The following is a 25,120-nucleotide window of genomic DNA, read 5'->3' on the forward strand; positions in this document are numbered from 1 at the left end:
CTTCCAGCCGGGCCGGGCGGCCCCTGCTGCCGCCCCCCCGCCCTCCCCCACACCGCGGGCCCTCCCCCACCCACCCCGCACCCACCCCCGCGCCGGACACGGCCCCCGCCACCTGCCCTGCGCGCCTACCTGCGAGCCGCGCCCGCGCACAGCGACAGCATGGGGGGCGGCGCGGGGGGCGGCGGCGGAGCGGGAGGAGGAGAAAAGGAGGAGAAAAAACCGGAGGAGGAAGGACGGGCTGCAGAGAAGAGGAGGAGGCAGGACAGGAGGAAGAAGAAGCGGCTTTGCTCCCGCGCCCGCTGCCGCGCCGCCCTCTCACCGCCCTCCCGCCGCCCGCGGGCGCAGTGCTCAGCGCCGCTCCGCCGCGGTCCTGCGCATCCGCTTCCGCCGCCTCCTCACGCCCCCGCGTCCCTGGTGTCTCGCAGCCGGAGGCAGCGCGGACTCGCCTCATCTCGCACGGTAAGGGCGATGCCCGTCCCTTCGGCGAGCGCAGCTCCTCGGGGGTGGGAAGGCTGGGCGCCGGTTCCGCGCAGCCCCCGGTCCGTGGAGCTCGGGGCCGGTGGGGCGGGTCGGGCCCCGGGCGGTGCGGCCGCGGTCCGTGCGGTGTCGGGAGGGGCCCGCGCCGCGGGGGGTGCAGAGTTGTCCTTGGGGCCCGAGAGAGCGGACCCGAGCCTGGGAGGGACCGAGAGGTGGCCGTGGGGAGGGAGCGCGGCCCGGCCCGTGGGTCCTGCGCTGTCCCTCATGGGGGCGGATAGCGGACCCCAGCGCTCCCGTGTGTGCATTCCCGGCCGGTGGTCTTCCCGGCTTCCCCCGTCTCCACGACGGGATTTGCCTGGTGTGGGTTTGACCGCACACCGATTTGGTCGCGGGCTGTAGAAAAAATAAGGTAGGAAGAGCAGGTGCTGATCTTGCCATTCTTTTAATGCTGTATTTTAAACCCGCTTTGCTTGGACAACTGGATAAGATTGTGTCCTTTTAAATCAAAATGGTTTAAGGAAAAATAACTTGAAAAGTTGTGACTAAAAATTGTCCTCCTAGTTATATAACTCCCAAATGATGCTGAATGGAAATCAGACTGAGCCAGTAGTGTCACTAATCACAAGTATGCACTGAGGTCACCGTGTTCCATTTCTTTGTCCAAAGTGACAATAAACTGCTCAGAGCACCATGTCACACCAGAGAACACCTTTTATGAAAGGATAACACCATGTCACACCAGAGAACACCTTTTATGAAAGAATAATAGCGTGTCACACCATAGAACACCTTTTATGAAAGGATAATACCATGCCACACCATAGAACACCTTTTATTAAAGGATAATAGTGTGTCACACCGGAGAACACCTTTTATGAAAGGATAGCACCATGTCACATCATAGAACACCTTTTATTAAAGGATAATAGCACATCACACCAGAGAACACTTTTTATGAAAGGATAACACTGTTATAACACTGTCACACCATAGAACATCTTACATTGAAGGATAACACTGTGCATGTCACACTGCAGAACATCTTTTATCAAAGGGTAACACCAAGTCATATCATAAAACAACTTCTACTGGAGTGTGTTTCTTTATGTCATTACATTTATCACGGTGACTTTTTATTGGTTTTGACTTTAGCATGTGGTCCTACTTGCAAGTATATATGTAAATACAGTGCAAACCATTAAAAGAAACCTATAAATGAATAAATAAGTTGCTAAGTTATTTTAGCCTTGGTGAACTTTTCTTCCAGGAATGAACTGGAGGAAATATGTGCTGTTCTGCTGATAGCTAGACTACATGATTGTAGCAGTTTTTCCTAATCCATGCAAATTCACCACTTTTTTCAACACGTTGTGTTATTGGGCTTTCTGGTGAAGGATTAGGTTTTATGTATTGTGTGTACTTCTTACTGAGGTTACTAGGAGGTAGGGATTAATTTTCTAAAATAAGAGATTCTGTTGTTTTTAAGACATAACAGAAAGCAATTCCAACATGTCATCAGTCAAGCGCTTGGTTTATGCAGTCATCCATTTCTTGAGAGAACAGAGTCAGATGGATACTTTCACTCCAGATGAACAAGAAAGCTTGGAAGGTAAGCAACAAATGTACTTTCATTTGTTTTTTTATTTATATATGTGTGTTTTTATTTATATATGTGTGTATGTATATAATGCCTACACAGATGTTAAATTCCTTTATGTATAATAACAAAAAAAAATTGTTTTGTATGTATAAAAACCAAATATTATATGCAAATAAGATTGTGATCCTAATGTTTCTGAGATTATTAATTGTAAGACATCTCTCATTTATAAAGTATTATAAAGCTACAAATGTGTAGTGCCTTAATTTGGGCAACAGGTACTTTACAGTTGCAGAGGTCTTTCCTAATCTGAATAATTCTATGATTCTAGGTTAAGCAGTGCTATAATGCAGACTATGCTAATGACTTGTGTATGTGTACCACAAATTTCTGCTGCTTCTTTCTCTCTTTTATGTTTGCTTTCTTTCTTCATTTCATTTCTGTTAGTAGCTCTGCTGGTTGCAGAGGAAGTAAAACAATTACTATATTGGTTTTGGTTTATGAGAAGAACTGTTTCCTACTTTCAAGGATTCTATGTTATTTGTGAGGAAAAAGACATCCTAAGAAAATAAGATAAATGCTCTGCTTTTCTTTTTCACTTGAGTACTGGCTCCAAAGAGTATGTGGTAGTGGATATTTTCAGTATGATGTAGCTTCTACTCTACCCCCAAGTTCATTTATCTGTAGACATATTCTCTCTTTATTTCCATATTGACAGATGCTCATTAGGTCTTTGTAACCTTATAGTATTTGATGTTTTCCTTCACACTGCTCTTACTCCTTTTCCCTAATTACTGGAGACATCTTGTCAGGTGCTATCAGAATATGGAATTGAGAGAAGATTTAAGTCTTAATACTGCAGTAAGTTTTTCATAGCATCTTTTAAAAAGATCTCTCTACTGTTTCAAGAAGTTTTGGTTGTGTCTGTCAGCTAGAGGAGGAATTTGGAGAGAGAAGTCTACGAACAGCAGTGCAGTTGATCATTGATTTCTGTGAAATCCTAGGCATGGAGAGACTTTGCTGAGATGCAAAGCAAATCCTGCTTCTCAGAGGTGTAAATGAAAAGATAAACCTGGAGTGTGCTTCTTTCTATTATCCATTGGTTGTCCAGTGTAGTTGTTCACCAAAGTAAACAAGAAAGAAAGCTTTGTGTCATTGTATTCAAAGGATAGTCCCAAAGGAATAAAAGCCAAAAGATTTGGTTATATCAGAATCTGGAGCATTTTGTACATTTGAAAAGCAGAAGCCATCAAAAAATTTGACCTGTGTCAGATAATGATCATGTTCATTTGATAAAAGAAAAAAATGTTTCTGGAAGTCATATATAATAGAAATGAGGAGATATACTTTTGCTTTTATAATGAAACTGGTAAAAATTGGGTTATGGTTGAAAATTTACCTGATAACATGTCTTATAGCAGCCTTAGCCAATGTGTTTATGAAAGAATCAATTTTAAGATTCACTTTTCTAAATAAAAGATATTACAAAACCTCAGTTGTGCTTAAAAGCCAAGGCAAAAGTTACCATTTTAATATAGATGTGAAATCCTATTTTTAGATTTGTGCTCTGCCACAAGCATGGTACCATATGCTATGTGTTAGAGGATAAGAGGCAGGCATTTTGAAAAATAGACTCATTTTAGTTGTGCAAAATATCTTTAGTGCATGTACAGTAGCAATAGCCAAGTCTTACTCACTGAAGCATTTAATGTTATGTGGAGACATAAGGGATGAAAAGAATTGACTGATAATTTTTGTTGGTACCTTATGTACCTACTTGGTGTCTGTGAAAAGACAAAACACTATGATTAAGTGACTGTGCCAAGAAGTAATTCAAACAGCTCCCACTTTCCATAAAACAACAACAACAAAAAAAGAGAACATCACAAAAAAACCCTGAGCCTTTATAAAATACAAGTTTAGGATGTATTCATACTCAGTGATAACCTGCATATTGCATGTTTGAATTCTACAGACATGTCAACGAGAGTGTGAATTTCCTTTAGTAATTTTGTACTTGCTTGATGAGTAAAAATGCCTTATTTTGAGAAAGCAGAGTTACTGGAAGGTAGACCAGAGAAATATATTCCCCTAGCATCTAGAGCAGTGATACAGATCCCCCGTGCTTAGTGCTCAACTCTTTTGTATGAACTAGAAACTTCCCTTCTTCCAAGTTATATTTTAGACTCTGTTTAAATTGCAGCTATTTCTCTTTCCTCTTTACTGCCTGGGGGTTTTTATCTCGTTCTCCCTTTCTTCTTTTCTGTATTACCTATTTCTGTTCAATTAAAGCAAAATTCTCTACAAAATACCCAAGGCTGTGATTTTCTTCTTACTTCTGTGATTGATATACCACAACTATTTTCTGTAGGGTAGTGTTTCCAAAACAGGAAGGCAGTGGATGCATATAATGCTTGACACGGGTAAGGCTATGTGTAAGATGAAGCAAGATGACAGCAAGTACTAAGGGGGCCTTAGCAGCCCAATTAATGCTCATTATTCAGCCTGCAAGTTGGCTGTGATGCAGGCTGTCTTGGCCTTTGCGTGGCTTGGCGATGCAGACTTGTGTTTGGACAGCAGAAGTCCTGGAGCTCTGTGGCACTGGGTTCCAGCGTAGCCCGGTGCTGGTATTGTCAGATAGTGGGTGTTTGTGTGAGCCCCAGCTCTTCAGCAGGGAAGTGGTTTGCCAGGTGGCTGCTTCAAGCTTCAGCCACCTAGGTGGATTGATGGTAGAGCTAACTGGGAGAACAGATAAGTTTGGCCTTTGATATCAGACATAGGAAAAATCTCAGGTGAATAGCTCATGTGGTGCATCAAGTCCTTCCCTGAAATTATTGAGCTTGCGGAATTTGACAGTGTCTTACTTGGATAAATGGGATATCAAGGTGCTGGCAGTCTGGCCTCCTGAAAAACTTTTCAGGCAAAAACCAAGTTTCCACTCCTTTGACTTTACTGGAGTTGTGTTTTTGTATAGTGTTGAAACAGGGTGGTTACAGACATTGTCACAACCTATTTTATTTTCTGATTTGAAAATGTTTTTGTTTAGCAATGTTTCTTTCTATGTGGGTTTCTGTTGTTGGCTTGCATTTAGCTAGTGGTTATTCTAACCTATTGATTCATCCTGGAAGAGGTCCTAATTTTATTATATCTATATATATCACATGTACTATAAGTGATAGATAGAAGGATTATAAATTCCATTTTCCACTTGAAGGAGAAATATGGGAATTTACAGCACCAACTAATTATTTGATGAAAATGCTGAGTAGTAATAATACTTTAGTGAGAATAATTCTGTTTACACATAATGTGCACTGCTGCATTTTGTGAAACTCTTCTATATCATAGAGATTTGGTGTCATAGATTTAATGCTTTAAGGAAGATAAGGGATTGGGTTGTATTTTAAATTTATGCAAAATTACAAATGAGGAGAGGCATTAAAACAAGGGAGTGATTTCAGTAAAAAAAACTGGCAGGGAAAATTAGTAAGACACTATTGCAAGTGGCTTCCTATTAAGCCATATAAGGAAAAATTATATGTGTTTCACTGATTTTATAATCAGCCTGGTAATAAAGTACTATTAAAGGCTTATATATATTTCAAAATTCATAATCTTTACAAGAATTAAGTTTTTCACTTAGCATGAGACAAATGAGCTTAACCTGAATCCCTTAGTGCTCTTATTGGGTGATTTAGAACCTGGTGACTTGATTTATAGATTATAGGACCAATTTGTATAATGCATATTTAGCAGTGTATTCAATTGTTACATGCTATCAACTTTAACTTTGTGTCATGCCATACTATTTGTAAGAAATTTCTATTGTATAATTTTCTAGAAAAATTACATCTTCCAGGTTTTACTGCCTGTTTTATAAATCTCTTCCCCCTCTCCTCCGACCCCTTCCTGCTGGCTTTGATGAATAAGATAAAAATTTGCCTTATAGTTTTTAATGTTCAGTAATTTTACTTTTCTAATTTTGGATCAGGGTTCAGTTTCATCATAATGCAAAACATAATTCAAATTATATTTATTATGTTAACATTGGATTGCGGGTAAGTTTAAACACTAAGAATCTGCTTTTACTGATATTTAATTTGAATTCAGATACTCGTGATTATCCCTAATATGTACAAAACCACCCATTTTTCTGTTGAAGCTAGGCTTTACAAAGACCCTTCTTTGTTCCTCCTCAGTTTTCAGTCTAAAACATTTAGACAATGTATGTTAATAAAAACATTGTTCTTAATAAAAACTAGGTTCTTAAGATTATAAGGAAAATAATTACATCATTTGCAATAGTTTAACTGTGTGTAAGCACACACACACATATATATATATATATATATATATGTATATAGACAGAATTGTGTATAGTAATTGCCACTAATCTTCTTTTGTCTAAAACTATGAGCATATTTAAAACTTCAGCTAAGGATATGGTTCTACATTTTTAAGTTTTCATTTTTAGGTGAGTGTATTTATATTATTGCAGGCTAATCCTTACACACAGAACATGTGAAAGGATATTGCAGATATTTTTTTTACAGGACCAAGTTTTGTGATCAATGCAGCATTTGATTAATAAAGTATCTTCAAATAAATATACTTTTTTTCCAAAAAAAGATAAGACTAATAAGTATTTTGCCTTTATTCTGTACAGTAAAGATGTACCATTTTCTTCTAGCTGTCATGGCACACAAATATATGCTAGTTGTGTGCTTTGAGGTGGGGTGTGTGACACATGGACATTTCTAGTCGTGTTATGAGTTGTGGTGCTCTTCTTAAATCATTATATTTTACATATATATATTCTGTAGGATCTAGCTGGCCAAAAAAACCCCCAAAACTTTAAAAGAGTGAAAGAATTAAAATAAAATTTTAAATTGGTTTAAATATAACGGCCAAACTATGTGTAGATTGTGTATATCTTAGATCTTTTTCATTCTGTGGGTATCAGATGGCCTCTCTTTATTTTTTTTTATGTTCCAAGGAGCTGCTTTTACTAGCTGAATAAGGAAGTGAGTCACAACTTTATAAATAAATTAGTGAAATTATGCTTATATTGAGAAACTGGTGACCTATGTTATTAATTTTTTTTCCTGTAAGTTGCAATTCAGTGTCTGGAGACTGTGTTTAAGATTAGCCTGGAAGATACTCATCTTGCATCCTCACAGCATTTGATAGAAATGTTCACAAATTCTATTCAAAAGGTAAGAATTTAATTTAGATTCTAGAGTTACTCTTCTAGTATGCACTAAGGTTTCATATTGTATATGAATACAACAATATTAAAGTTCTGTATAGGTCAAAATGATGTGAAAATTTAAGGAAAATATGAAAAAACCTACATTTCCATAAAAGCTAGGATAATGTGAATCTTTGGGGGCAGTGGGAGGAATTAATTTCAGCTAGACATGGAAAATTCCATTTAGAGAATCACTAAAGAGTGGATGCCTCATTCTCACTTGAAGTTTTTTATTCTTCATTTAAGCATTTTGCAATTCCCAGAGATAAATGCCTGATGTGCCTAAGGTTATTCATAGTTTGCAGATGTTTCTCACTTCTTTCTGAAAGTTTTTTGATAAAATCAGGGCTTATATATTAAAGGAAAAAATCTTGGTTTTTTCCCATACAGAATGACATGCTGCCTCTCTCACGTTCTTTACCAGAAGGTGTTGTAAAGGCTGACCAACTGAAGGATGAAGGTTTGTAATAAAAACAGAAATAAATTTACTTATGCTCTTATTATGTTTTTGCATTATTGTGGGTAGTGATAGTATAGCAGCTAGGTACCACACACCCCACAAAAAAAACTTCAGCTTATAGATTCTCTGGTGACTGCTATGCCCTAAGAGGGCTAGGTAATTTGTTCCATCTGGGAGCAAAGGAAATAATGTTTATTCTCTTCCTGGCTCTACAGGTTGCTTAAAATCTGTGGGAGAACATGTAAAGTTGGAAATACTCCTAGGTAGCAGAAACTTTAAAGAATGAACAGCTATTGTTTGGCTGTTTGTGCATTGTAATACAAGTTTCTACTCTTATTGAAATAGGTATGTGATGTCGAACATTGGTTAAAAACTGACCCAACAGAAGCCAATGGAAAAGTTCTTGTCGACTTGCTAGGGTTAATATTTCACATATGTGAAATTATGTGTGCTTTATAAAAATTGCAGACAAGCCAGTTGTTTATTTTCCTTCTGGCAGCTCTTATTGCTGTTCTGTGAGGAAAAGCAGCTGTACCACAGAAGTCACTAATGCTGCCCAAGAAGGAATCCATATTATTTCCCCTCAGAAAGAAGGGGAGAGAAATTATAAAAAGCATGTAGCACGGGTAACAGTTATGAATTATTATGGATTGATTGCTTTATGAATCACATTTTTATGACCTGTTAGATTTTCAGGTAGCTGAGTTTTATAGGAAAAACAAGTAAACTTCTAATTGCAAGGCAGATATAATCCTCTCAAAATTTCTGTAATAATGTGGAAGAAGTCCTATTGTTTTTCCAAATGAATTCCATGTCTCTCTTACCTTAAAACCAGCCATATGTAATCATAAATGCAGTTCACTACTGCCTCTGAAATAATTTTCCTAACTGTTGGAGTTGCTCATTAGCTTTTTAATTCTGAGAATGAGAGCTCAAAACACGGTTAGGTCACAAGTGAAAATGTGTTAGTTAGTTGTAACCTACCTGCTGTGTGTGCTGGCTTTTTGTTTTGCTGTTACTACCAATTCATGGAAAGTGAAGACTACCTCTTGGTTTCAGTAAGGTTATTGAACCGTAGGAATAGTCAGCACTTTTCAGGTGTGGGTGTTGCAGCTCTTTTAAATCTGTGATTTCAGTCTTGCTATCTTTCAGTCCACAAGGATCTGTGAAATAGACTGAGGAAATGAAATTAGTGTGTACTATGTGTTAGTGTTTGTGTGGTTTTACCAAAGTAATACCACAGCTCTGCTGAAAAAAACTAGAAGGGCCTAAACTTGGTAACAAAGGACCGATTACAGTGTCATCTGTCAGGGGCATTAGTAAGCAGTTCCGAACTGCTTGAAATGCCTCTGGTAATTTCCCATAATAAAATTAAAACTTTGTGTCCTGCTTTCTCTGTTGTTTTGATCCTACGCATATTCACACACATATTATCTATCACCACTATCGTGCTTTTCAGTTATGAGTATTTTCTAGCCTGAGTTAGGAAATAAATTATATAACCTGGACAACTCTACTTGATGTGTATCTTATATAATATTATAATTCTATAACTGTGATTTTTTTTCTCATTTCTATCTGTATACCCTCAACAATGGAACGAACAACTTGCCTCAACCTTTGTGGCCACCAGCCTGCTCCTCTAGTTTCAAACCAGCCCTAATCTTTGGAGATTTTTACTAATGAATGGCAAAACAAAATCAGGGAGCTAAATTTTCTTTCTTGGTAACCAGGAAGTAATACACACTCCAGACTACTCAATACTTGAATTTAGATGCCTAACCTTGTATATCATTTGACACTTCAGCTTAGTGTAAGATGTGTAAGAGCACAGATTATGTGAAGGTTTGTATAGTGTAATGGAGGCTTGATTGTAAGAAGATCTGTGTTTTATTACCACAGCATAATTATAACAATAGGTAGTATTTACACTATAGAGGATACACACTCAGAAGTATAACCGTTTGTGTAATTTTTTTGTCCTAAGGATTTTGTATAACATTAAAATAGAATAATATAGTTGCTTTTCCTTATCTCAGCAGAATTAGTAGATCTAGCTATTTTTTCTGTTTTCCTGTAGCAAGGTTGCAGCTGGAGAGAGAGATAACAAGAAGCGTATGCACTGATACTATCTCCAACTTAGCCTTGTACACTGGGTCATATTCAGACCAGTATTGGAAATTCTAATGTTAATAGACATTTATGGCATTTTTGTTTTAAAGGAACACTAACTGCTGCAATCTTGCTGAGTGCAGCTGACTTGCAACACTTTTTTGTCTGACAACATAATTTAGTGTACAGATCTCTACCTTTGAACAAAGGAACACTGCATAAACAGTGGGCCTCTAGAAACAAGAAAGATGTTGTTACATTCTGCATGGATTTTGAAGGTATACATGCAAGTACAGTTTGTTTGAGTTCTCATGGAAGAGACCGCTTCCTATAATTACAGTCTAATATAGCAATATTAGAGGATGGGATTTTGTACTACTTTGATGATACTTTGTTTCTTAAATCTGGTTTTGTTCACAGAGCTCTTTGTGTTCATGAATAAATGCAAGTACAGTTGCTTCAGTTAGTGCAAGCACTGAGGACTTGCTCCGGTCTTGCTTTCTCTCAGAGATAAACTGTTGCACTGACTGAACTTTTCTAGCCTTTGCTTACGCAGTTACCTACATCAGTAGTAACTTATTGACCTATCCCTTGACTTGTTTATTTTAGGAGAAGGTTTAAATATTTGGCTGAAATACAAGAACTCAGTGGAAGTCTATATTTTTCCTGACCATTTCTTGACATTTCTAGGAAATCAAGGCTCCTGTAGGATCTAGCTGGCCAAAAATTGCTAACAGAACCACAGACAACTTTGGGCACTGAACTAGGGTTTTTTACTACTGTGTCATCAGGAAAGAGGAAAACTACCAGGATTGCCTTGTGTTGGGGACAAAAGAATGTTTAAGGTGTCTTTTGCTTTGAAAGACCTTAGTCCAGAATTTTCTGTCCATAAAGAAGTTACATAAATGTTTCTGGGTTTTTTTTCCACTGAACTTAAAATACATGAAATGTGAAACTGTGCTACAAAGTAGAAGTTCTAAGCTCCCTTGGTGAGAAATTTTACTTCTGAATCCTTTTGGATTGCTTACACTATACATACTTTTTATTATCTTAATGAGTTAATTATTTAGTGTCACAAAAATGGGGCTTATGTACTTAGTTTTACTTCAGTTTGATTTTTTTGGATTGTGTTACTTAGTTACTACTAAGTTGTTGGGACATATAAGAAAATGAGATTAAAAAATTAACATAGCATATTGGGCTTGCAAAGATAGTTTACTAGAGAGGAACTGCAATTATAATTACACTTCTCAGTGAAGTGATCTTTCCTTAACAGCAGAAACTAGCTGGAAAGTCTGAAATACCAAAATGAAAAGAGGAAGGTTTCCGTGTTGTACTGCAGTGTACACAGTAAACTTCACAGACATAGTAGATATTTTTATTTGCAGTATTCTGTGACTTTTCTGTTAAAAAGTATGTATCTCAAAGAAGTGCAGTCATAACTCACTTCTGTAGATGCTAAAAGGTAGCTGCTCTGTTTCTTTCATACACAGCTGTCTCCTCTAACTACATACTGTCTCATCTAATTACTTAACAAATTTTATAATCCATTTCAGGTAATAATCATATGAAGGAAGAAAATTATGGTGCTGCAGTGGATTGTTACACTAGGGCTATAGAACTGGATCCAAACAATGCAGTCTATTACTGCAACAGGTAAACCCAATATGATACACACCTTTCATTCCTGGACTTTGTTAACAGTACTGTAAAAATAAGTTGTGAAGGAGGTCAAAAGCTAGAAACCCCTATTTAGAAATTTATTGCTGGATTTGTAAAATTAGGGTAAAAATGGGCTCATTCAGCATGTCTGTATCAGTTAAAATGGACTTTAAAATTACTTACAACTCTTCAGATAAGGTATTGTGTGTGTCAGGTTGTCTACGTTAAATCATAACGTAGACTGTGATTTCTAGCCTGCTGAGAGTAGTAAAAGCCTTTTTCTCTAGTGTTCTAGTGACTCAGCTGCTCTCTCTGTCTCCTTGAATACTAACTACCACTGGCAAAAAAAAAAATCATCAATGCAGGAATACCATTTTGGAGATTTCAAGCATTTTGCAAATAGTATTTTCATGTGTGACCTGTTGAAAAATAACAATGCTGCTGTTACAGTTTTGTTATCTAATCTGTTCTTTACCGTCATGAATGAAGAAGACAGTGATTTGGCAGCAGGTAAGCTTGGAAGGGCATGGTAACCTAGTCACAGCTGTCTGCTCTTGTGGAACACTGCTTGGAAGAGCAGCCAAAGAGCAAAGGCAGCCCCGACTTTGGGGCCTACTGGAATGAGCCCACCTCTAGAGTGCCTCCTTTATTAATTTAAGGATATAGGATATATTAACTGAAGAGCTATAAATCTGGCCTTATGGCACTGTACCCACTGGATTGTGCTATTTTTGAAGCTCTGCATCCATTGCTCCAGAGTTTAGTTTGTGAAAAATAGAAATGAGAGATTCAGTGTTTAAAGGCAAGTTTGAAGAGAAAGGAAATTATGCAGTTTGCTAACATTTTACATATTTAGGATGGCAGTTCAAAAGTGTAAATAATCTATATTCCTTGTGAAAACTGATCACGAGTCACTTTATGTACAAAATTGAAATATCAGACCAGATTCAAAAGCTTCCTGAAATCACTGTAAGTTTCCTCAGTACAGGCTTAAATGTCAAAGTTTTAATTAGCAAAAGCAGAAATAATTTTTGTGTTGCATCATCACATACCACATTTGTGAGAACCAAAATGAATCTCACTGTCAGTCAGTACAGTATTGTATGTAATGACTTAAAAGAAAACAGGAGTTGTTTGGAGCTTTGTGGATGATAAGAATATTTCAATGAGTATATACCTTATTCTTATCTTAAGCTTGTTAGGGAGTCATGGGGACATGCTGCATTCAGTGGGATTGCTTTTTATCCGTAGCAGTGCAAAAAAGAGTGGACTGATATGCCCTCAAAATTTTAACTGGCCGTGTAAATCTTGTGAACATGGGAAAATGTTTTCTGTTCAAACATATGTGAGAACAAGCATTGCCCCCAGCTTTTATATATAAATCTTCACTGGCATCTGCGGAGTTGCACTACTGCTTAACAGCCCAAAACAGATAAGTAGTCCCATTCAGAAGACATTTTAATCAAAATCAGAAAACCCCAAGCAATTTGGAGCTAGTCACAGGACAAAGGATTCTTAATAACAAAGAGATATTCTTTATGCAATGAAAATATATTAATTTTTACTCTAATTTTTTAACCGAGGAAAAATAAATGAGAGTGGTTTGTAACCTTTCAAACTGGGGAAGTTTTGCTTATTAGTGTGTTTCATTTTAATTGTGTCACATTCATTTCATTTAATGTGTCCTTTTTAATTTGGTCAAGTCTTTAATCTTATTGTATCTGCAACATTTAGTATTTCTCCAATATAGAGATGTAACTGTAATTTAGTAAAGCAGAGGTTATTGAGATGAATTATAAAATCCTGAGCAGGGAAAAATCACAGTATTCCTTTGAATGGCTGTAAAACTATACTTCTGGAAAACACCCATTACATAAAGTATTTCTCCTTAACAGTGATCTTATATAAACTACTACTTGACAGTTTCACTTATTATAATAGGTTTTATGATTTATTCTGTGCGTAGTCATATACTAGATCTTAGACAGTTCCTTAGAATTGTTTGTCCTTTGTGTCCTCAGAGGTGAGTACATGTTCTCCAAAACCATAGTCTAGCAATGCACTTAGGCACATACTTAACTCATAACATTTGCTTGTCCTATTTCATTAAAGAAAGTTAAGCATAGCCAAAATAGTGAATGAAAAGTCAGTAAGATAAAATAAGTCAGAAATGTTGAATATCTAGGCTTGGGCTTTGGTTGTTTTGTTTTGGGTTTCTTTGGTTTGGTTTGGTTTTGGTTTTTTGTGTGTTTTTAATTGGTTGGTTTTTTTTGACAAAGCTTCATTTCCTTACCATCTTTCTCTTAGGGCTGCTGCTCAAAGTAAGCTCAACAACTTCAGGGAAGCAATAAAGGACTGTGAGAGTGCCATAGCAATAGATCCAAAGTACAGCAAAGCATATGGAAGAATGGGGTAAGCTAATAGAAGTCTGAGGTAAACACTGAAGACCCATGTGTACATTACCATAGATTTTCTGAAATATGTGGAGACACTTACAGAATTCACTGTAATTCACTTACAGAACGTTGTTGTTGTGTAAGTATAACAATTTTCTGAAGGTGACCCTATCAGACTGTCAGCTCTTTTTCTATGTGGTTGATACCAGCATTTTCATCAGATTTCATCAGTTTGCAGTTTTTATCTTTAAATTTCTCAACTTGCTGGATTTAGTTTAGGAAGTAATGATAGTTTTTTCCTACCTCCTAACTAGTTAAAAGGAATCAAATTTCTGCTGTTGGTACACTGAATCTGTTAATGATGCTGTTAGAGAACAGCATTGGGGCTTCACACTAGCAGGAATAAAGCCTCAATTTTTCTTTCAATAGTTCTTTGGAAGCAGATATTTTAGCAAGAATAAGCTGTGTCTCTTTGGCAGATTTTCTCAGCAATGTCTGAGAGATTAACTGTATAGCCTCTTGAGGGTGGATTTCAGTGTTAACTGAAAACAATGTCAGGAATGCTCTAACAGGCTGTTGGTTTGAGTGAAAAGCCATTCTTCCAAGATGTCTAGCTTTGCATTTTCAATAATCAAGCACATTGTAATAGTGGACTTAATGCTGCATTATGTCTTTTGAGGTTATATTTATACCAGTAAATTAAAAAATGCTTGGGATTGTTTGTTGAGTCAGTTGGCCCAAAATGGCTTATGTCCATGTTAATAAAATTTACTTTGCAGTATGGAGTGGCCAAACTGCATTCAAACAACCTACTGCTAAACTGCATTGGTCTGTATTAAATTCTGAACCATGCCCTGAAATTGTCTATGATAATTCTTGTTGGCTTGGGACAAAACCATGCAGGGGACATTTATTTTAAGATAAAATATGGTGGAATTGTATCACTAAAAAACTTTCCATAATACAGGTGATTTACTAATATGAACCTAGACTAAGGAGCTTTTGAAATGATGAATTGATTTCAAAATTTTAGGTTGAATTGGTTGTTGAATTGGTTTTGTTTCATTTAAATCTCCTTAGATTGTTTCTTCATATAGCACCATCCAAGCTCCCTTGATTTCACTGATAGGGAGAGATGCTACAGGCTGATTTAACTGGAGATTATTTTAGAGTTTTGGGTGTAAGACCAGTGTTTCTTTGATACACTTTTGAAAGTGGGACCATCCTCAGGCAATCAAGCCTCTCTTTATTTTATTGTCTGGTTGTTTTAATAGAGGACATATTTTGAGCTGCAAGCCATTGCTTAACCCAGCAGATGAGTAAACATTTGGCATAGGCTGATTGAGGAAACTGTGCTTGTTTAGTAATAAGTGAAAATCCCACCCCCATGCCCCCAGTAGAAAACACCTTCTCAACAAAAAGTCCTTATGAAAAAGATGTGCTCTCTGACGACATTATGGAGACATACCAGTTTTTCTCAGAATCTTACAGAAATTCTTTGTATGTCACAGAAGGATGCAGAAATGCCACAAATATTCAGAGACGGGAGACATTTTAAAGTGGGAATGTCAGTTAAAGGTGGTATTTCCAGCATGATCCTGAAAGACCACTTGTCTGGGTAGGAGTCATGAGGAAAGAAATTGTCTGCTGTTCTGACTTGTACTGTGCTCCAAGAAACTTTCTCTGTTAAATACTTTTTCTGTAAGAAGCACTATTGCATCACAGAAATAATGGATTGCATTTCTTGTCTGGGCAGAAACTATTTTGGCAAGTGAATGGGCCAAAAGGGAGAGACTGTGTTTTATGGGGGAAAATGAGTTAAGAGAGACAACACTAATACTGTGTGGATTCCTCCAGGAGCTATATGGGAAATTCCTAGAGTTTTATACTCTTACTGAGAGCCATGACAATGACGGATGTATCTAAAACACTGAACTTGTTTGCATGAGATGAAAGACCAAGGTCTGTTAGTGGACATAAGCACAGGCTTATCAAACCAGGGTGTGTAGTTCAGCATCAGAAGGTGAACTGAAGTACTAAATATCTGAATGTGGGTTACACGAATCTTCTACAAAATGTGGAAAAGATCAGATTAGTTTTTTGGTCAGTATAAATTGAAAATATAGTGCCAGATAGAATTGAAACTGCAGCCAGATGGACTTCTGGAATAGTTCAAAGGCAGATGATATTTTAAGCATAGTGGCTAACCAAATTTGAAGTAAAATACTGCTTAAAAGTAGTAAGTCTATCCTGTGCTCTCATTAGCTGCTGAAGCACAGTCTTTTTCAAAACATTAAATAGGGTTTCTTACAGCAATTTACATATATTACTACTATGCTGTATAACTCATTTGTCAAGATGTTGAAGTACAAGATCCAAAAGGAGAACCTTTACATTGATCCTGAGACAAAAATGCTGAAACTTGTAGGTCCAGTATTTTAAAATAATGAAAATGTTAATAATAAAAATCATTTTATATGAACATATAAAGACAACAATATAATCATGAAACATCTTCTCTATTCAAATATTTAATACAGTAATTATCATATTAAAAGTATGGGGTTTTAATATATATAAAAATAAACAATGCATTTGTAGGTCTAGTTTCTTAACATTGCATAACTCATATTAAGAGTATCTTTGCCCTACCTACCCATGTAAGTTTCTAAATAATCTCTTAGGTCAAAAGAACTGGAAAAAACACTTGGAGCTTATGCAAAAAGGCACAGATGCCAGATACAGCTCCTGGTTTTAAAGTGACTAAGTCACTTGATGATACCAAAGAGTTTTTAATGTAACTTGCATATATATGAAATAGACAATGCAAAATGTGTTCTTGAGGGATCCCCTTCTCTAAAAAAATGTGCTAACACTAAGCAGTAGTACCTGTTTTAATTAAATGGTCAAGCTAAAAATCACTTGAGATACTATTTTATTTAGAACAGAAAATATATCATTAGCTTTTGATGATCATTTATGTTCTAACCAGGATTTCTTTATTTCATATTAGGTTGGCTCTGACCTCTGTGAATAAATATGAAGAAGCAGTCACCAGTTATCAAAAAGCACTGGATCTTGATCCAGAGAATGACTCTTACAAGTCAAATTTGAAAATAGCAGAACAGAAACTAAGAGATGTGTCCAGTCCTGTAAGTTTGCTCTGTATCTATTTATTTGCAATAGTTTAAACTGGGATTTTGTAGGAAACTTAGCTTCAATTGCAATTTGTTTGTAGACTGGAACTGGACTGAGTTTTGACATGGCAAGTTTGATAAACAATCCTGCCTTCATTAGCATGGTGAGTATATCTCAAGGTTTGCATTATCCCGTTTTAAAAACTGAACTTTTAAGAACAACTGTTGTTCAATAATACAAGCAATTTTTATGAGTATTATTATAACAATGGTTTTATTACACTGAATTTAAACTTTTCTACACCATTTTAGACACAAAACAAGAAGTGAAGCAAGTATCTCAAATAAAGCCTTGTCTTATTTCCAGTTGATTCTATTACTTATAGAAAAAAACACATATAGGTTAGCTATTCTGGTTTTATGTATGCTATGACAGAAAGCTCTTGTCAACAACATGATAAAAATTTCTTCAATTCTCCACGGAACAGTTAACAATGATACAAGGACTAAAGTAACTCTCTTTTGGGAGAACTATTCAAGTGACCTTTCTGTTCTTACTCTTTCAAATTATCCCTAGTAACCTTAAGACTTAAAAAAATGAATATAAATAGCATATATTGCATTCTTCTTATGTTCAGTACAATAACAAATTGTGTACTTCTCCCTCAGCATTGTCTTTTTTATCCATATGGCTTTCTTAACAAAACAGAATTAATTAACTTTGTAGAATGGAATTTTGAGTAAAATAAACTAAAAAATCCCCCCAAAAACAACCCCCAAACTTACTTACTTCCTTTAAGAAAGCAACTAAAACTTTACAAGCACTCTGGTAGCTTCAATGGAACACCACATTTCAGCCAGTGCTTTTGTGTGGAAGTGCACTGCATTCAAAAGAGATCCATATCTGGTGTGGTAACATGGTCCAAATAATAGAGACAGTAGGCAAGGAAAGAGGGAGCAAGTTTTCTGATGGCATTCATGATTAAATAGCACTGCATCTATGTGTACTACTTCACTAGCCACATGATGTATTTAAACAACCTCTGTCTGTTTGAAATCAATGATGTATGGAGCTGGCTTTGGGGAAATGATCTTTTACATTGTTTCCAGAAGATGCCTGGTGAACTAGATAGGACACAGAGCATTTATTTAGGAATGAATGAGTTACTTTCCCAAGGTGTAGTTACTTGGAATTTTTTTGTTAAGGTGAAGAAATTGCCTCACTGTCTGACCTTGAGAAAATTGACATTAGCCTCAGTTTTTGGCTTCTAAACTAGAGAAGGGTTATTACTGATGGAAGAAACTAACCCTATATTGAGCACAGAATAGACCTGCATGTGACATTTTATCCATTTTATATCGAACTATTAACTAGAGAAAAAAGTTTATTTACTTTTGAGTTATCTATATATGTTGATCTCTTGATCAATAAAATGAATATTGGATATATCTGATTTTTGTAATATCTATAATAGGACAGTTAAAAGCACATACTGTGTTTTGTCTACTGGTGGTGCATTCATACAGACACTGATTTCTGTAGGAATTACATTACTAACATTGAAAAATCACATTTTTTTCTATAGTATCAGTCCACAGACACTCTTACACTATGGTAATAGCAATATAATTTTAGAGGTATCTAATGAATGAGAAATTTAAGTAGCCTCATGCTTACTACAAAATAAGAAGATACTCAGTTACCAGAGAAGATATATGTTATCACAAAACCATACTACAAAGTAAGTCCACACTCCAATTTGGTTTGAAATATTTTGTGGCCATAATCTTAACTGTTAATGCCTGGTACTAACAGTAGTTACAAAATTAATTTTTCCAGGCTGAGAAGCAATAAAATGCAGACTTTTGTCCAAAAAGTCCAGTTGAAAACATTTATCCTTGCAATTCTTCAATGTTTCATTTGTTTGTTTAGTTTTCTGTGGCGGGGATTTTTATGTTAAATGGCTTGTCATATTTTTCATGTCTGAATCTATAACCACTATTTTTTCTTTAACACATAACAAATTGTTTCAGCTTCATCCATGAAATATGTTGCTGTAGTGATTCTTTTTGCTCTGCATGTAAACTTAATTTTGTAATAGAACAGAGCATGTGGGTTTCTTCTGCATGATTTTCTCAGTGATAGCCAAGTAGTAAATGTTTTATAATTTCAGCTGTATGTTGTCTATTCTAGGCAGCAAGCTTAATGCAAAATCCTCAAATTCAACAACTGTAAGTATTAAATTGGGTTACCATTAAAACAAATGTGTTAAGACGTTTGAATTAATAAAAGATGCATAGTACTTACAGCTATATTTTTGAAATGTAGATATATTATTGAAAATGTAATTTTATTTTGCTTACTGTAGAAGCGTAGCTTCTTCTTGCAACTTAGTTCCTCTTAGCAATTCAAAAAATGAGTGGGGCTTATTGCTTACAGTAAAGGTCCCTGCACACCCCAATGCAAACACTGTGCTAACTGTTCCAGGATGTCAGGGATGATGTCAAATGCCATTGGTGGCCCTGCTGCTGGGGTTGGTGGCCTTTCGGATTTGTCCAGCCTGATCCATGCGTAAGTAAGAACTGCATGGTTTTAACTATCACATTTGTACCAGGGTAACTGTGCAACATCTGTTTAAAAAGAAGCACTGTCAAGGGAATTATACTGTGGTCTGTTCCCACTGTTTGTTATTAAAACCCGGAACTATAAGACTTATTTTCCAGGACTGCATTTGTTTGCTCCATACATTGCCATCAACTGGAATCACTGAATTGCTGTGTGCTCAGCTTCACTTTCTGGTTCTCATACGTTCTCATACTCTCACATTTAGTAAGTGGCATTTTCTAATGCCACTTACTAAATTCCTTTAAATCTTTTAAGTACTCCTACTTGTGCTTTCAAATTGTGTGAATAACTACGTAATATCTCAGATACTATTTAGGAAAGCTACAGATTTACTTAGCACAAGTCAAACCAATTTCTGCTCTGGCATCCCTTCATTTAGATGAGGAATGTTTCAGGGAACTCAGGATAATGAAGAATACCTTTACAAAACCCAGGACACAAGGTTTTTATACTATAATGATGATATCCATCTGGAAGGGTCTGCAAAAAAACATGCCATTTGCTTATATCCCAAGATCTCTAATAGGGCATACAATTTTACTTTATTCCAGCATTCTAGCCAATTCCAAACTATTTTTAAGTTTCACCTCTTCAGGGCAAAAGTAATTTATTATTTACATCACACATAGAAATGTCTTGCTGCAAAAATTTAGGGCTATTTTCATAAAAACTGTGTGCTTTGCAGACATCTATAAAAACGTTGCTTTCCTTCAACCTGCACTGTAGTTTTAAGGGGTCTTGATAGTTTGCTACTTGCACAAAATGTAGAAGTAACAAAGATGACAAGCTAGGCTTTTTGTGAAATCATATTTTTTACTTATTTTTTTTTACTAGTAAACAATTGTTATGCTTCTCTTATACATGGAATTGGTCTCTGCTATTAATTTAATTCTTAAGCTACAACTGTTATAGATAGATCTGTTATTACTTCAGTCATGAATGATACAAAAATTTGATAGTATGCTTGCTTTCAGTTAATGACATTGTGTTCACAAGTACAAGTCAGCAGCTGCATACTCTATTTCTGGAACCATTAACATAATGTTGCATGCCAACTCTAAGAGTAGTTACTTTAAACAGTTAAGAGTGGATCCTGTCAAAAGAAGGTAGTAATTCACTGTAGCAGATGTGTTATTTTACCATAAAAGGCAATATATTTTGTAAGGTGATACTTTTCTCCTCCATGTTATCAAGTAGAAATAATAGTACTAAAAAATGAAAATAAATCTATGACAGTGATCCTGTTTGGAGACACTTCAACCAGATAAATTCATAATACCTTAATTTCCAGTTTAAGGTATTTGCAGTATCTTTAATCTTAATTTTAATGTAATGCACCTTTCAGCTGTATTGTGATATCCTGTTTTCTTACGAATGCTGCTTTCACTTGCTGAGCTCACTTAAAACTGTTCAACACAGGGGGCAGCAGTTTGCACAGCAGATACAGCAGCAGAATCCTGAGCTCATAGAGCAACTGAGAAATCATATCCGGAGCCGATATTTGAGTGGCAGTACTGAAGAACATTCCTGACTTCAGCAAGTCATATGAATTGGAATGATGTGTAACCCTAAAATGCATACCATAGTTAGTAGCAAAAGCACCATTGTAACTCTTCTGCTTGAATAGAAGACAGAAAATTCTTTGTGTGTGTTTGCAAACAAGAATAAATCTGGTAAACAGATCTCTTGCACATAACTTGGAACATAGCGTTTATGTATAGTTACTCCTCTGAAAATCAATACACTGAATAGGTGGTTCATCAAAATCCCCAAGTCAAAGTCATTTCAGTATGTGCATCAGACTGACCTCCGGGGCTGCTGAGTGGGGAGGAGTTTTGTAGGGCACTGATCTTGCCTAATAACTACTTCTAAAATGATAGTGTAAAAGATGTGTTAGTCATATGCTGAGAATCACGATGGCTGTACTCCTTTAAACAGTATTGAAATACTGAAATATTGATACAATGGGCCCATCTGATGTGCCATTTTATAATGAGCATTAAGTAGTGTTGGTATAGAGAGTACTTAAAATTCATGCTTGAGAAGTCTGTTTCCTTAATCCTGTGGAGGGGGTTTCATGAGTAACAGGAAATACATTTCAACTTTTCATTGGGCAGAAGAGAGGAAGGTGACTGCATATGAAGGAGTAGCACACTTTGTGGAGAAAGAGAAGACAATAATTCTGGGCAGGATAATGCACAGAAATCAAAATGAAACTGCTTGGAAAAGGAAAGAAAAGTTGTAGTGTTTTCTACTGCCATGTACCCTCATCATGATGGTAGCCCTGGAGGTCACAATTACGGCACTATGTTCCTAGGCATGGCAAGCTGTATTACATTCCGTATGTATGCAGTATTTAATATAATCTTAAAATTCTTAACTGTAATAAGCTAAAACTGAGCCTGTGACTGTACAAATAACTATTACTGAAAATTTTAAAAAAGAACTGCCTTAGAAGGATTCTTTTTCTATTCTTGTGTGATAAATCACTCGCTTAAACAATTGGGGATTTTTTTTAATTACACATATCTATCTAAAATGATTATATAGTCAAGTTAAAGATTTTTCAACTCTATAGTATTTGTTCCTTGCTCAGTTAATATTACTCTTGCAAGACTGCTGCTCCTCTGTATGTCTAGTATGTTAACTTTTTTACTGTGTTTACTGTTCACACTGCTTTGTGACACAAAGTACACTTGTTCTTAGCCCAGGGACCTTCTCAACACGCCTTTCTCTTCCTATATCTAAACTAATTTGAGGAGCCTGCTTTGAATTTTTAGGCAAAGTGATCTCTCATGGCCAGTTAGTCTGGAGGAATAACAACAGATTCCCAAACGGAGAAATACACAGAAAGTCCTCAACCTTACACTTTATATCCAATTGATCTTGTGCTCATAAAAGAGCTCCTCCAGCAGAAGCAAATGCAAAATTTGGGGGTAAGTAATAAACTTGATTCTAACAAATTATCATTGTACATCTATGGTATGAATCTTACCCTAGTAAACCAGAGAGAAAAATGCTGATCCAAGGAGAAATTAAAGGAATTGAAGAAAACACAAATCTAGGATATCCATATTACCATCTGTTGAATAAAGGGGTAAAGCTTAATACATGAACAATTTTAAGACATTTCATACTTTATTGAATAGCTTGCCTATATACAGCATTAAAATGCTTTTGAAAATTCTCTCTTCAAGTTGGTGTAACTGTTTTCTCCAGGTTGTAGAGACCCTTAAGCTTTACATTAAATACATTTTCAAGTAACACCTTCTGACTCAACATCTGATGACAAGAAAGAGAATCCCTAAAGGGATCTTTTGTCAGAGGTAGCTCAGATCCTGGATATTATTCATTCAAGGAAACTTAAGTTTAATTACACTGAGTAGGACAGGAATACCATTTAGAAGGAAGCTTTATGGAGGCTTTGGGTGGGCTACAAGAAGTGTACAGGTATTACTTGGAATACTGTGTTGTGTCAGGAGAGAAGCGTTGTACCTAGTATGTTAAACTTCACAGTTCCTTTTAATTCTCTTTCATATCTTCAACTGCCCAAAGAGTTTCACTAACTCTGATAGGGGGAATATAAAATCCATGGTGGAGGGGGCAGCTCTGCCAATATCTCTGCAGAAACTCAAATTATTCTCACTTTGCAAGGGCAATCCTCATGCATTTACTTTTCTGCTTTGAGATACTGTCAAGAATGTCATGAGAGTTCCTTAAGAACTACAAAGTATGTTAAGATCCAAAGAGGGCAGAAGAAATTGTGTACTTTTACTGTTAAGTACAAGCTCCATAGCTAACTGGATTTATGGGAGAACAATCCCCAAGGTTAAATGGAATGAAGCATTGGTTAATTACCAGAAAGCTACTCTTGAAGTCATCTTCATGGAGTTGTAACTTTCGCTTCACGTGCTGTAATATTGTTGTGTTTAGGTTTTACTTCAGATAATACCAGAGTATATATTAAAATGTTAACAGCATTAGCTAAGCCTTCAGGAATGTGCTACAACTGACTGGCACAATACTTTACTAGTAAACACTCTCTGTTTGTTATGTATTAACAGAAAGGGCTTTATAGCCTGAACAAAAAACAGTGAAACCAGTAACAGGAGCTATCATTACATGCTTTTCCACTGAAACCATGAACAGAGAGATCATTTATGCTAAAGTCTGCTTTTCTTTGAATTGCCTAGACTGTTTCAATCATGCAACATGTCTTAATCACAGGGTGTGGAAGGAAGCTTTTCCTGTGTAGTAACTGCACTGTGTCTTGCGCTAAAATTTTTCATCCTACTAGATAAAGTGATAAACCACAATCCCTGTAAATATTGCTTTAAGATCAATTGCAGTTTATCATTCAAGTGAGCAAATCTGCATTTACACCTAATTGGTTTTGTATCATTACTGTTCCATCAGTGCATAAGTACAATAATTTGTTAGAGAAGAAAGTATTTTGCAATCAGTTGTGAACTCCTGTAACCTGCTTGCATGGGAGTATATTCTAACTATAATCATAATGACACTTAATGAAATATTCAGCTTAGAAATTGTTTCAGTTGCACTCTTGGTTTTGTAATAAGTGCAAAGTAAAATCACTCATGCATACTGAGATAGAACTAGCTCTGTAACTTTGAGTAGATTGTTTTATGGCAACAGAAAGTCATACTGGCATAATGCAACTTGTCTACTATTTCTGTATCTCTCCTACCTCTTACTGCCATATGGTTACATCTCCTTCAATTTGTGTAGTTTAACTCAAAGATATATTATAAATAAAGTTATATACTTTTTTGTCTGTATAGTTGTGGTTTTCTGTTTTAATTTTTTATGTATCTCAAGTAACAGGTAAATTGCATTCTTTATAGACCAGTTCATGTTGGTTGGATTTTATCACATAGTCAAGATACATTTCTAATTTATTCTTTCCTGTATGGACTTAGTCCCTAAATATAGAAAGCTGGTCCTCAATTTATCCAATATTTTAACACTGAATACTACTCTTAAGATTTTATACAAGGGAAGCCTCAAGTAAAATAGTGTCAAAACTACCTATAAAGTTGCTAAGTGCCAACATGGTAGCTGAGAAATACAAGCTGCTGATTAGAGTCTTTAACACTAGTTCTCCTAGTGTTAAACTAGGAAAGACAGTCACCATTTTATCTACTAAATGCCTACCTCTGGATAACCATAGATATTTCAGTCAAAAATATTTCCAGTTTTTGTCAAAACAAAGTTAGGGGAAAGGACATTATAGTGCTTGACCAGGCCCAAAACTTCTTCCTGTGTATGCTTTAGAGAACCTGATCTAAGAGAGCAATGCAGGGTGTTTTTTTCCTTTTTTTTCCTGAAAAATCTGTTTAATTGCCTCTGGGATGGAAAGAATAATTGTCACCACCTTA

General features: G+C 36.2%; 2 protein-coding genes across 5 annotated transcripts in view; one reads left to right on the forward strand and one right to left on the reverse strand.

Moving 5' to 3' along the window:
• NLN (neurolysin) overlaps positions 1–212 on the reverse strand; it is a 56,198-nt gene extending 55,986 nt beyond the window's left edge. For all 3 annotated transcript variants that reach the window (XM_058043413.1, XM_058043415.1, XM_058043412.1), the window contains exon 1: positions 130–212. In XM_058043413.1, the coding sequence (XP_057899396.1) occupies positions 130–161 (32 nt within the window). In that variant the 5' untranslated portion in view covers positions 162–212. The remainder of the gene's footprint in view (positions 1–129) is intronic.
• A 112-nt stretch (positions 213–324) lies between these two features.
• SGTB (small glutamine rich tetratricopeptide repeat co-chaperone beta) lies at positions 325–24,520 on the forward strand. 2 transcript variants are annotated; one of them, XM_058043422.1, is made up of 11 exons: positions 327–459; positions 1,964–2,086; positions 7,190–7,293; positions 7,719–7,788; positions 11,457–11,556; positions 13,870–13,974; positions 16,972–17,110; positions 17,197–17,259; positions 19,290–19,327; positions 19,584–19,667; positions 21,141–24,520. In XM_058043422.1, the coding sequence occupies exons 2-11, from the start codon at positions 1,987–1,989 to the stop codon at positions 21,250–21,252; spliced, it is 915 nt and encodes a 304-aa protein (XP_057899405.1). In that variant the 5' UTR covers positions 327–459; positions 1,964–1,986; the 3' UTR covers positions 21,253–24,520. The 2 variants fall into 2 exon arrangements, with proteins under 2 accessions (XP_057899404.1, XP_057899405.1); XM_058043421.1 differs by lacking the exon at positions 17,197–17,259 and having other exon boundaries at positions 325–459.
• Positions 24,521–25,120: the final 600 nt, after the last annotated feature.

This window comes from Melospiza georgiana, chromosome Z (assembly GCF_028018845.1).
Source record: "Melospiza georgiana isolate bMelGeo1 chromosome Z, bMelGeo1.pri, whole genome shotgun sequence".
In the NCBI taxonomy this organism is placed as follows: domain Eukaryota; kingdom Metazoa; phylum Chordata; class Aves; order Passeriformes; family Passerellidae; genus Melospiza; species Melospiza georgiana.

Coding starts and splice junctions, on each gene's coding strand:
- SGTB (XM_058043422.1), top strand. CDS start 1,987: ATGTCATCAGTCAAGCGCTTGGTTTATGCAGTCATCCATTTCTTGAGA. Junction 7,294..7,718: donor TCACAAATTCTATTCAAAAG/GTAAGAATTTAA, acceptor TTTCCCATACAG/AATGACATGCTGCCTCTCTC. Junction 13,975..16,971: donor AAAGCATATGGAAGAATGGG/GTAAGCTAATAG, acceptor ATTTCATATTAG/GTTGGCTCTGACCTCTGTGA.